General features: G+C 44.3%; 1 protein-coding gene across 1 annotated transcript in view; it reads left to right on the top strand.

Moving 5' to 3' along the window:
* Positions 1-13,355, top strand: part of COL19A1 (collagen, type XIX, alpha 1) — a 445,162-nt gene that overhangs the window by 413,410 nt on the left and 18,397 nt on the right. The window contains exons 44-49 of the mRNA XM_010848502.1: positions 170-214; positions 317-379; positions 5,310-5,345; positions 5,481-5,525; positions 8,315-8,485; positions 10,232-10,298. Coding sequence (XP_010846804.1) covers positions 170-214; positions 317-379; positions 5,310-5,345; positions 5,481-5,525; positions 8,315-8,485; positions 10,232-10,298 — 427 coding nt within the window. The remainder of the gene's footprint in view (positions 1-169; positions 215-316; positions 380-5,309; positions 5,346-5,480; positions 5,526-8,314; positions 8,486-10,231; positions 10,299-13,355) is intronic.

Raw genomic sequence — 13,355 nt, 5'->3', positions numbered from 1 at the left:
CCTATCTGCACAGTGGAGTGTGGTCCACAGACTCTGACCAGCGGGGATGGCGCATCAGTGTAGAGCCACACCTGTAGCACAGGTGCTACACACACGGGTGTGGAAGGAAAACACGTGGCCTTATTCAGAAATTTAGCTCCTAACATTTCCTGGTAATCTGATTCCTCAGGGGAAACCCGGAGCCCCAGGCCCCCCAGGAATTCCAGGAGAACCGGTGAGTTGCCTGTTTCTGACTTAGTGGTTGTCCTTGTGTTTACCACAAGCAGTTCTAAAGTTTTTATTGGCAACTAATGTTTGTCTGTGGACATGTCTACAGGGGGAGAGAGGCCCTGTTGGAGACATAGGTTTCCCTGGACCAGAAGGACCCTCAGGAAAGCCTGTAAGTCTTTTTCATTATTTAAAATTTGCCTCTTTAAGAAAAGTTCTCAGCACAGCCTCTTTACTTGTCACCTCAGAAAGTGAGATTTGAATACAGAGTTTCTGAGGAAGTGACAGCAGGTCTGCCAATGGCTTCTTGGGATGTGGTTCTCCCTGAGGGCCCAGCTCCCTGTGAGTATGTCTTAAATCACCATGGGAACAGTGAGGCCTTTTATTTTAAGTGTCAGGAAATTAGACTCATTATTTCTTAGGTCTAATGTTCTCAGCGGAGTGAAAAATGAAATGGCCTGTCATATCCTGAAATAAGCAGACTCGCAGATTTAACACCTGTGTGTGGAGCTACAGTAGAAAGAGGCTCTGTCTCCACGTTCCCTCCTTTATCTGTGGACTTGTTCTTACACCTTCGTTAATCACTGCCAAAAACATTACCCACTCATGTCCTAAAAGAGCTCTTGGCTACTGAGACATAATATTGATGTGACGTTGTAACAGTCATTCTGATTGATTCAGTTCAAGTCAACATATACTCAGCTCATCCCTGCTATGTGCTAAGGGTGTGCTGTGCCCTGAGGGAGGGGAGGCATAGAGGAATAAACAGGGTGCTCTTTATAGAAGTCCCTGCTCCCTCTGCTTGTTTCTGTGTCATGGACTGGGTGGGAGTGGGCTACTGTTAGGAGAGGGGGGCTGAAGGTGACCAAACAGCACAGAATTCAGGGGGCTGATCAGTCTCTGTGAAACCTCAGGGTTGGGGCATCCCCTGGCCACCATCTCCCCAGAGAAGCAACGTGAAAAAAACAGGAAGTATATGCAGTTTAAAGTCAGGGAGATCTGGGTTTGCGATATGACGCCAAGGGTTTGTGAGTCTATGAGGTCACATGACATGGTGCGATGTCCAGTGCCTGCCATGGAAGACGGTCCATTAACATTAGTCTCAATCTCTACCTCCTCTCCCCTGCCTTTTACCAACTCCCCATCCCAGCCCCTGTAAGGCACTCTCATATGCCATCACATTCCCAGGGAGTTATGCAAAAAACAATTTATTCAGTCAGTGAATGCTTCTTGAGCACCTAGGACATGCCAGGCACTGTTGTGGGTGCCTGCAGCTCCTTGGATTTGTACTCTAGTGTAGGGATACGAACCAGAAACAAACACACATGATTCAGGTAGAAGACAGCCTAAGCAGGGTAAAGCCCTGGAGTAGCATTTCAATAGGGCAGTCAAACAGCATCCAGCATTGGAGCAAACCCTGTATGGTAGGAGAGCTCAAGCCATGGGGAAGTCAAGTAGACAGCAGAAGTGGTGACAGGGGACATTGTTTCAAGCAAAAGGAAAGGCTAGCAGAACCTTCTGTGTTGAAGGAAGGGCAGAAGGCACAAAGTCAAGAGTGAGGTGAGCTGAAGGAGAGCAGGAAAGACACAGAGGGAGAGGCAGGTAGTGGCCAGACTGTGAGGAACTTCTGAGTCAGGGATGGAGTTTGGGTTTCATTTGAAGTCTGACGGAGACCCATTGGAGCATTTGTAGTGGGTAGGGAAATGACTAGACTGCATTTTCAAGTACCACTCTAACTCCTGCCTAGAGAGCTGACCATAGGGAGCAGGGTGGAAGCAGACAGAACCTTGAAGAAGCATTGCCATGATGTGTCTTGAAGGCAGAGCCATCACTACTTGCTGATGGACCAGATGCAGTGTGTGAGAAAGAGACACAGCAAAGCTGTGGTTTGCAGTCTGAGCAACCTGGTCAGTGTGGTACATTTGGTGAGACAGGAAATACGGGAGATGGATGAATTTGGAAGGAAAAACCAGGAGTTCTCTGCTCTAAAATGTTCATCTTGAAGCACTAGTAGACTGCCAAGTGGAAATATCAAGTAAGCGATGGATATATTCTTCTGGAATCAATGGAGAGGCCAGGACTGCAGAGACTGATTTGGGTCTTTCAGCCTGAGCCTGGATGAAATGACACTGTGAACTGGGAAGAGAACAGAGCCGTTAGGAGAGGCTCTGGCCAAAGGACCAAGAAGGGGCAGCCAGTGAGAAGAGAAGAAGGCCAGGCAAAGGAGAGTTCCTGTATGTCGAGGGAGCCAAGTGTTTAAGAGAATGGAGAGGAAACCATATGGAAGAGTATCAAGGGAGCTTAAAATTCTCCCCTGGGTTTGGAAATGTAGGCGTCACTGGGAGAGAGAGTACAGCATGGTGGTATCGTGATAAGAATGACCTGCTTGAGAACTTTCCTGGTGGTCTAGTGGTGAAGAATCTGCCTGCCAATGCATGAGACATGGCTTCCATCCTTGATCTGGGAAGATTCCACATGCCACAGAGCAACTAAGCCCACGCACCACATCTACTGAGCCCACGCTGTGAGCCACAACTACCTCACCCGCATGCCTCGGTCCCGTGCTCCGCAGCAGTAGAAGCCACTGCAATGAGAAGCCTGTGCACTGCTACCAGTGAACATCCACACACAGCAGCAGAGATCCATTCATAAAAGAATGAAAAGTGAAAGTCTCCCAGTCGTGTCTGACCCTTTGCAACCCCGTGGACTATACAGTCCATGGACTTCTCCAGGCCAGAATACTGGAGTGGGTAGCCTTTCCCTTCTCCAGGGGATCTTCCCAACCCAGAGATCAAACCCAAGTCTCTTGCCTTGCAGGTGGACTCTTTACCAGCTAAGCCACCAGGGAAACCCAAGAATACTGGAGTGGGTAGCCTTTCCCTTCTCCAGGGGATCTTCCCAACCCAGCAATCGAACCCAGGTCTCCCGCATTGCAGGCAGCTTCTTTACCAGCTAAGCCACAAATATAAAAAAAAGAATGACTCTGTTGAAAGGGGACATTGGAAGATACAAGAGAGTGGGCTCTGAGTCAGGAGAGAAGACTCACAAGTAGAAACTGGTCTTCACAAGGAACAGGGCAGAACCTCCTTCTTAAGAGGAGCGAGGAGCAGAAGTCAGAGTTCTCATGAGCACAGGTAGATGGGGCTGGAGGCAGAACAGTGAGTGGGTCCCTTACTGCTGTTTTCTCCATGAAGGATGCAAGTCATCACTGACCATGAGGAACGGGCTGGCAATGCTGGTAACGCTGGAGGTCTCATGAGACAGGAAAATATGTGCAGGCACTTTTGAGAAGGAGGAGCCAAGTCGAGAAATACCAAGGGGTTGCTTGGGGGCTGCTGCCACAGGTACAGGTCAGAACACCTGAGCAAGGGCCCCCTTCCTCTGCAGCCTCAGGCCAGTGCTCAGAGGCAGGCGTGTGGCAGATGGACACCTGAGTTAGAAAGAAGAGTAGGGGTCTTTCGGATAAGTGAAATGAAAGGGAGAAAGGTAAATCCATTGAGGTTTTTGTAAAAATTTCTGAAACTGGGACCTTCCCCGCCCCCCACTGGTGATAAAGAACAAGTTAATAACATCTTCACAGAGAAAAGAGATGGGCTTCCCTGATGGCTCAGTGGTAAAGAATCTGCCTGCAATGCAGAAGACTCGGGTTTGATCCCTGGGTTGGGAAGATCCCCTGGAGGAGGGCATGACAACCCACTCCAGTGTTCTTGCCTGGAGAATCCCATGGACAGAGGAGCCTGGCGGGCTACAGTCCATAGGGTCACACACAGTTGGCCACGACTGAAGCAACGAAGCAGCAGTAGCAGAGAAAAGAGAACACATATGACAGTCACTAATGAATTATAAAAGACAAAAAATTATCTATAAGTTTGTTCATTTTCTTGTATTGTTACCAAAACATGAATTACACTTTTACAGCAGGTTTATCTTCTCTTATTCAAATGACATGGTTGTTTCTTTCACATCCTCTCCTTAACCAGCTTTATCTTTTGCTTGTGTTTCTGGATGGCATAATTCCTTAGAACTTGATGCTTCTGGCAACATGGTCCTAGTTAAAGTGCTCTTAAAGTGCTCTAGGTAATTCCCAGGATGTTCAGGGAGGTTGGGGGACTGGGCTGGGTTCCCAACCCAGTGTGATTACAGCAGTGAAAACACCTCTTGTCGGAAGAGCCATCCTTGTAGACTCCGTCCCAGCCCAGCGAAAGTCTCCCAGGCTTTGCAGAGGAGGGAGTCCATGTGCCTGCCTGCTGCCTAGAAATCACTTCCTCACCTTGGTCTCCCTCTTCAAATCAAATCTCAGAGACAAACCTGCTGTGGGGCTCTCAGCATCTGATGTGACCCTGAGTGCTTTCCCTCCTTATACCTACCAGCTGGGGCTTCTCCTGGGCTCACGAATCTTCAAGCAGGACGAGGCTTTATTATCAACTATGAAACTGCCTTGTAGAGTTTGAGAAGCTTCCAGTTTAATAAGAAGAAACCAGTATTTAATACTCTCAGAAAGCACAATTACATGTTTCTCACTGTCCTTTCCTATTTTCCAACTGAAAAATAGCAGTTGTCTCTGGCTGACAGTTTATTTCATAGCAGGATCAGGCTCTAGCCATGTTATGAAATTTCTCAAGCAGCAACAGAGGCCATTTACTGAGAATGACTGTCTTTGGTAGGAAAATTGTTGAAAGTGAACAATGAATATCGTATACTGGCCACCCAGCACCATGGGAAGCCTTCTTATTTCTCAGAATGGACCTAATGGAATAAGTGAGGAGAACAACCCTGGTGACTGTTTATAGTGAGCTAGGCCTTTTCTGTTATTTCCCTAAATCCCTAGTTGTAAGACCATTATTTATCCCTGCTTTGTGAGTGGATAAGCTGATGCTATTACGGTTAAGTAAATTGCCTGAAGTAAATGGAACTTGTAAGTTATAGAGTCAGAATTTAAACTTGAGGCTAATTCTATTGATTTTGTTTTCTATTTCACCACACTGCCTCACCAAAATCTCAGTGGAGATATGATACAGTCCTTGAAACTTTACCCTTTTGTTGCATTTAATTATTCCTGTTAATGCAGAATCAGAAATACTGACCATTATTTGTCTTTACAGGGAATAAATGGGAAAGATGGATTACCAGGTGTTCAGGTATGGAACATGTCATTGGAAATAAATGTTCTAATACAAAACTACATCCAGATCACCTGCCAGAATTCCTGGTGGAGTAGATTGATGAGGAATCTTGGCATGCAGTGATTTTTAGTGCTGACATTTGTTTTTCAGGGCATCATGGGTAAGCCTGGAGAGAGAGGCCCCAAAGGAGAACGGGTATGTACGCTCCTACTATGACTGTTAAGTCTGTCTCCACAATTGCCCCATCATTCAAATTATATTTTTAGACCCACTAGAAATCTCTTGATATGAAAAGCCTTAGGGTGTACAGGAACCAAGATCTCTGCCAGGCATAAAACAGGGCCATTCAAGGACCCAGCAGTAGGCAATACGGCAGATACGCCTACCTGCTTGGCCTTTATTCCCAACTATGTCTGGTTTGTGATCCCAGTTTGGAAAGCTCCTATGAGCCTCCTGTGTCAGACACATGACCCACTGTAACCATCACCCAGGTGCTTTTCGCCTAGAATAGGGTTTCTCCACCTCAGCATTGTTGATGTTTGGGAGCAATAATTCTTTGTCGTAGGTGCCCATCCCGTGCTTTGTTAAGATGTTTAGCAGCATGCCTGGCCTCCACCCACTAGACGCTGTACCATCAGCCTCACCGTGCATTTTCACATGCCTCCCAGGGAACAGAGGTGTCGTTGAGACCACCCCCTCCCCCAGTCTGGGGGAGTAATACTTGGTTGAGCAAGGGGCTGGGGTCGGAGGTAGAGAAAGACATATAGAGCTACTAGTAATGCCAGTTCTGGTGTGTGCGTTTAGTGTCTTTGTTTTGGTTGTTGATATCAGTATTGCAACTTCCCATTATTTTCTCTAAGAAACCTTAATGTTTTCTACTAGAATTGGATTTATTACTCAGCCACAGGTTCCTTGAGCATTGTTATTTAGGGGTTCTAGTGAGGGCTTGTGTGCATGTGTGTTGGGGGTGGGGCATGTTCTTACGTACTGGTGTCTGTTTTACTTATCATTACACAAATAATCTGGCTTCCCTGGTGGCTCAGTGGTAAATAATCTGCCTGCAATGTAGGAGACCTGGGTTTGATCCCTGGGTTGGGAAGACCCCTTGCAGAAGGAAATGGCAACTCACTCCAGTATTCTTGCCTGGGAAATCCCATGGACAGAGGAGCCTGGCAGGTCACATGGGGTCACAAGGATTCCATGGGGTCGCAAAGAGTCAGACATGACTTGATTGTTGAACCACCACCAGCACCACACAAATAATCCATGATAACTGAAGGAAATACTAAAATAGAGAAACCATAAAGAAAAAAGAAGAAAGTCTACCTTATGTCACTATACAGAGATAAGCACTGTTGGTATTTTGGACCTATTTCCATCTCACTGTTATACATAAGGTAGTATACACATTTGCTTAATGCATTGATGCAAGTGAGCATATACTTTAAAAAAAAATGGGTTCATACTGTTTGGTAAATGACTTTTTTCACCTAACATATGATGACCATCTTTCCATGTCAGTAAACCTAGATCCACATGGACCTTTTAGTGGCTCTATGTTATTCCAGTATTTGGATATACCTTTTCCAAGGTATTTAGACAATACCCGGCCCCTTTTCCTGGGATATTTAGGTTCTTTCTAGTTTTCATAATAAACTTACTATAATGTACCTAAAGTATAAATAATTTTAATTGTGTTTATTTTGCACATGCTCAAGGTGTGCTAGTAGTTCTTCTGTTTCTTTTTTTTTTGTCTTAATCATCTCAGATATTTTTCCAAATGTGACCCAGGTTGACATACTTGTAGGAGACATATTTTTATAACTAAGGCAGTAGAATTTAAATTAGGTCCAAATGATTTTCTTCTTTGTACATGGCTTCTTTCTATATCTCTTCATTTAGAATCAGATAGATCTCAGTAACTATTCATTCACTTCATTATTTTTTTAAATCAGGAAAAATAGAGCTTGGACTTTTGCAGAAGAATCACAAATAGAAGAATAACACAGTCAAATACGGGGCAGGTCAATGCACCGATCTCTCATATTCAGTGTGATCATCACCTCCTGGAGCTGTGGAACTAATATTTGAAATATGGAAACTGAAATATCTGCCAACATACATACATATTCATTCATTTATATTCCATCTCTCTCTCTCTCTCCCTCTCCCTCTTTCATACTCTCATGCACAAACGTATATGGTAGTAAACGCCTTGCAAGAAAAAGTCAGCATTAAAGAAGCTTCTCAGATTCAAGCACATCTAATTTGTTATGGCATCTCATTCAATGAATTTTTTTATAGTTCATTTACATTATTGAATAAATGATCTCAGTAATGACCTTCCACCCCAGTCACCTGCTTTGAACATTCCCAAAGGCTGTTTTTTCTCACCTTCCTCAGTCATGTCCTTTTAGGACATAGAATGCACTCACACATGTACACACACACACACACACACACAGGTAAAACATGAGTGCAGAAACCAACCCACAGAAACTAACAAAGACCAAACATACAGGAGAAAGCATAAAAAGAATAAAGTACCTGATTTAGGAGAGATTTTGAGCATCCTGAAGCTTTTCCAAATGGACGCTTTCAGTGATGAAATCTTCTTAGCCATCTTCCTCTGTTATCGCAAAGGAGACCCAGGCCTGAAGTGGCAGCGCCACTCTGGACTTTCAGAAATGTCATCACTCTGGACTGACGACCAGGTGCGAGTAAGCTCATCACTGACTTTGAACTAGTGCTTTCTGAGTGCCAGTGCCGCTCTAGGCACTCCAGGGAGTTAACTCACTTCTCAGCATCATCTATTCAGTGGACACTGCTAATAGCCCCCCTTTAGGGAGAGGAAGCAAGCAGGGTGCAAGGAGTTTAATCCACTTACCAAAGGCTCCACAGCTAACACATGCTAGTATGAATCCAGAGCCTTTGCTAACATGGTTCTAGAAGAGATCATTCTAATTCATTTTTTCCCTTAACAGGGTGATCAGGGAATCCCAGGAGACCGAGGCCCACAAGGTGAACAAGGAAAACCAGGCCTTCAAGGGATCAAGGGAGCCATCGGCCCTGTGGGGCCCCCAGGAAACAAGGGCTCCCCAGGATCCCCTGGGCACCAGGGCCCTCCAGGCCTCCCCGGCCTCCCTGGCTCCCCGGTAAGTGGGCAGAGAGCTCCTGGAGCTCCTGGCTGGGACTGCAAGTCATAAACCTTTCCAGATAAAGTGAACCTAAGCTGGCCTCTACAAGCGCAGCAATCATGTTATTTATTTCAAGTGATGTGCCAGGTCCCATGCTGAGTACTCACTGAACATTCGCTCCTTAGATCCTCACAACTAACCTGAGAGGACAGGTGACCTCTCCTTCCACGTTCACAAATGCAGAAGCCGAACTTTGACCTGTCCAGGGTCACAGTGATCTAGAGGTCAGACAGACCCAGCTCTGATGGACTCCAGGGCCTTGCCCTCAAATACAATCGATGATGTCCCCTTACACTACACAGAAAACACACATCTATTTATGTTAAAACTCCATTTTGTTGACTATCAAAGCCCTGAGTGGTGCTTTGAAGTGGAAACCCATTGGCCCAAGAGAGTATCTGGCTAAGGAGGCCCGTGTCTTTATAAGCATCCTCAGGAGGAGGTGGGTAGCCATCCTGCAGAGGAACTGAATCAGAATATGTCCTTGTCAGGAAGAAAGGGGGGCGGTCCTAGTGTGAGGCCAGAGAATGAAGGACATGCTGTCCCCTGATAAACAGCTAAGTCCAGAGATTGGGCTGAACTGGGCATTCCCACAATACTCTGGTTCACCCACTCTTGCTACGCTCTGCTTGAATCAAGCCTGTGCAATGAACTCTCAGTGCTGTGCCAATATGTGGTATTAGATGCATTCATTCAAACAGTGAAAATAAAATATTCTGAAATTAGAACTATTCTGTTCCACAGAAGCTATCACTCTGTGTGAACCTATCATATTGTCTTTAAAGCCACACATGTATCCCTGGATAGTAACCACCAAATACAAAGAAGAGTAACAACATACTTTGAACCCTTAACCACTGTGAAAAATGATAGCTCCCTTTTAAAACTATCAAGGTACTGAAATAAAACATTACTATTATAAATGTTAAATGCTATTATAAATGTTAGGTTCTTGGTCAGTCATGTAGATTTATTTGTAAAGGGGTTAAAAATCAAGTGGCATCATCTACCTACTTCCCTTTACCAGACTCCACAGCATTTTCTATCAAGAAAATTTCAGACTTCCCAGATATCCATCAGTTAAGGGTCCACCTGCCAAAGCAGGAAACACTGGTTTAATCCCTGGTCCGGGAAGATCCCACATGCCACGAAGCAACAGAACCCATGCCCCACAACTTGTGACCGTGTGCCACAGCTGCCGAAGCCTGTCTACCCTAGAGCTCGTGCTCTGCACCAAAAGAAGCTACCAGTGAGAAGCCCGAGCACCACAACTCGAGAGCAGTCCCCAGTTGACACAAATAGAGAAAGGCCACGCAAAGCCGTAAAGACCCAGTGTGGCCAAAAATAAATAAGTAAAAATGTTAAAAAGAAAAGAAAATTGCTTAATACAGGTTTGCCTGCAGTGTGTAAATTGCAAAATAAACTTGACCATGAAGTGGGTAAAACTTAGTAAGCTTTAGCTCATGAATGAAACATGTTAAAGAATCAGCCCAGTTAGAGTGCTCATCCTTTGAAGACACATAATAGAATTGGTTAGATATTGACTTTAGCAGTATCCAGAGATTATTACAAAGGACAAAACTATTTTGCTAGATCAATGGATCTCTATAGATGTTTCCAGCATGCATGCCAACCCACTACTTCTGTTCTTTATTCATTTGTGCTAGGTTCTGTATTAACAGAATTTTTCTTCCTCTTCTTTAGGCTGATGTGGTTTCATTTGAAGAAATAAAGAAGTATATTAATCAAGAAGTTCTGAGGATTTTTGAAGGTGAGATTTGCTGAGTACCCATTTCTGCATTGTCCCCGCTTCCTCCTCCCCCTCTGCTGTTGACAGTCTCTCCAGCAACGTTTGTCCAAAGATGCTGTGCACCATCCGCCTTAAGAGGTGGCCTGTCCTAGGATGGGGCAGCTCAGATAGGAGCTTCTTACTCACATGGGGCTAAGTTTGCCTCCCTGTAGGTTCTCTCCTTATTCCTGGTCTGTAGCCACCACAAGGACAGGACCTTCTCTTCACACGACAGCCCCCTGAGTGAGCACCCACAGCACCCCTCCTTAATCTTCTCCTCCATGGAGCAAACATGTCCAGTTCCCCCATGCCATCGCCCTGGAGGAACGGCCCTCATTCCCCAGGAGTATTGTGACCAAGCAGAGGACAGTGTATGGATCTAGACCAGGCTCAGTGAACCATAGCCACCAGCCCTGCTTACCTGCCTCTCGCTGCTATTACAGCCACAAGCTAAGAAGCGCTTTTACCTTTTTGGCAGGTGGAAGGATGTGTTTGCTTTCGTGCTAAGTCGCTTCAGTCATGTCCGACTCTTTGCGACCCTATAGACTGTAGCCTGCCAGGCTCCTCTCTCCATGGGATTTCCCAGGAGTGGGTTGCCATTATCTCCTGCAGCGATCTTCCCAACCCAGGGATCAAACCTTTGTCTCTTTTGTCTCCTGCGTTGGCAGGCGGGTTCTTTACCACTAGTGCCACCTGGGAAGCCCATGGAAGGAGGATACATTTCTAAATGTTTTTTTAAATCAAAATAATATTTCATGACATGCGAAGTGATCAGAAATTCAAATCTGTGTCCATAAATAGTGTCATAGGAGTGCAGTCACACTCCTTTCTTTATGTATTTTCTCTGCTCGCTTTCATGCTGGACAGCAGGGTTAAGTATATGACAGGGACTGTGTAGCCTGCCAAGCCTCAAATATTTACTTTGTGACCCTTCTCCAAGAAAGCTTTCTGACCCCTGGTTTAGACACTTCAATAATGCAGCCTAAGATAGTGTTCCTTAAAAAAAAAAAGTATCTGTATCACACTGTTGGTTCATTTTGACTTTTAAGAGAGCTAATAAGCCTCCATCCACCTTATAGAAACTTTAAAAAAATTGAATGTTTCTCATGCTTTGTGTTCATTTTTTAAATGTGTGTGATTTTTGCCTATTTTTACTCAACTTCAAGTGATTCTCGTGTATACGTTGTTCCAACCTGAAAATATCTTTTGGAATCTTGTCTTGTTGTAGGGCATTTGCTTGACTCTCATAACTTTGTGTCATCTCTAAATTTCATAGGCATGTCACAATTTTTGTTAGAAATGTTGAGTTAAAAGGATTAGGTCTGAACACCATTGAGTTCCTCCTGTCCATTCATAAAGCATCAATTTAATCTATTTTAGCAAGCTCTGAATCCAAATAGTTGTCTTAAAATCTAATCCATATTTCTTTATTTACAAAGATATTACATAATTTTGTCAAATGATTTGCAAAAATCAAGATCATTCCCCTCAACTATGAGCTTAATAAGGTGGGAATTGTCTTTAGAAAATAAATCCTCATCAGTTCATGATTCCTGCTTCTTTTGCACAGCATCCTTTCTTTGCTAAGCTAAACATGCATTGTTGACTTTTCCAGCGAGTAAGATTACAAGATACCCCAAGTTCATCTTAAGGCTTTCACTGCCAGCATGGAGTTACTCTCTCCAGGAAGCCTGATTATTTTAAGCAGAAATTAGTAAGACAGAACAAAATGTCAGCACTTCAGTAAACATCATCGTATTTCACATGAGCACTAGAGAGAGAGCAGAGTAGCCCAGGGACTTAGGTCGCTTCAGTGACAAAATAGAAAAAAAAAAAAAACAAACAGTTTTTTCAATGGTCATGAATTCATGCTGCTGATTACAACTTAGAGGGTTTCCTCAGTGCCAGTCATCCTTGGCCATCTGCTCATACAAAAGCATGGGTTCTAGAAAAAACTGATGGACTATTAGGAGTGAATGATGGGATTGCCAACCATGAGCTTTATTGAAGGTAGTCTAGTTGGTGTTTTTTTTTTTTAATTGAAGGACCCTCAACTTCAGTGTCATGCAGTCTCGTTCTGATCAGATTCCCCAGAAGAAACACTTGCATTACCTGCCTGGCTGCTACCATCTGGGGAGCAGGGTAGGAGGCTCCTGCTGGGGCCTCAGCTCCAAGCATTGCAGCTTCCATCTCTTCTCCTTGTTCTCAGTCTGGAAGCCTGGGTCTCAACACAGTCTGCGGTCTTCCGTGCAGAGATGGTCTGTTTATTCTCTTCAGATAATAAACCTTCAGGCTGGAATTGGGAAGGGGCAGTGAGCCAGCTGCACAAGCAGAGAAAGGGATTTTAAGACCATTTCCTAAACAGGCTTCCAACCAGTCTCCCTCATTTCAGTTCCCCTCCTTCACTCTCACTTCCACATGTAACTCATGCAGTCAATTCTGAATATTTTAAAGATTTTATGGTTTGACACAGGCTGTCCCTCAGCTTCCAGTGTAAAGATTTGGTTTTTGTGAGTCTGCGAAGTTATCCACACTCCACCATCTGAGAGCTTCCAGAGTTTAACCTCATCTCCTTTCATAATATTTTTCTCCTATTCTCATGCTTTTATGCCTTTAAAAATAATTTACTATTGTTTTTGTAGGGATATAAGAACGAGTTAAAGCAGACACATGTGTTCAATCTACCGTCTTTACTCATAATAACATTTCAAAGCAACAAAGGGAACAAAGGATTAGATGGAGCCAGAGTTAGATGTAGCAGTAGCAACCCTCGAGTCATGATGAGCCCCTGAGCGAACACGAAGCCACCAAATGACGCTGCTGAAGTAACAGTTAATATGAAACTGGAACATCATTCTTAGGATATGAAAGGAAATTGCTCTTCTGATATTTTTGTTCATTAGGAGATAACTGTATATAATTTTGGTTTCCACATTTAAGAGATATATGGAAAGCCCCAGAATAGTAGAACCAAAAAGTGATTTACGGAACAGATTGCCAAGCCTATGAGTAAAAGTTACTTAACCTGAAGGCCAAGAC

This window comes from Bison bison, unplaced genomic scaffold (assembly GCF_000754665.1).
Source record: "Bison bison bison isolate TAMUID 2011002044 unplaced genomic scaffold, Bison_UMD1.0 scf7180017864268, whole genome shotgun sequence".
Taxonomy (NCBI): Eukaryota; Metazoa; Chordata; class Mammalia; order Artiodactyla; family Bovidae; genus Bison; species Bison bison.
The sequence above is the reverse complement of the archived record's forward strand: the minus strand, read 5'-3'. Positions and strand labels throughout refer to the sequence as shown.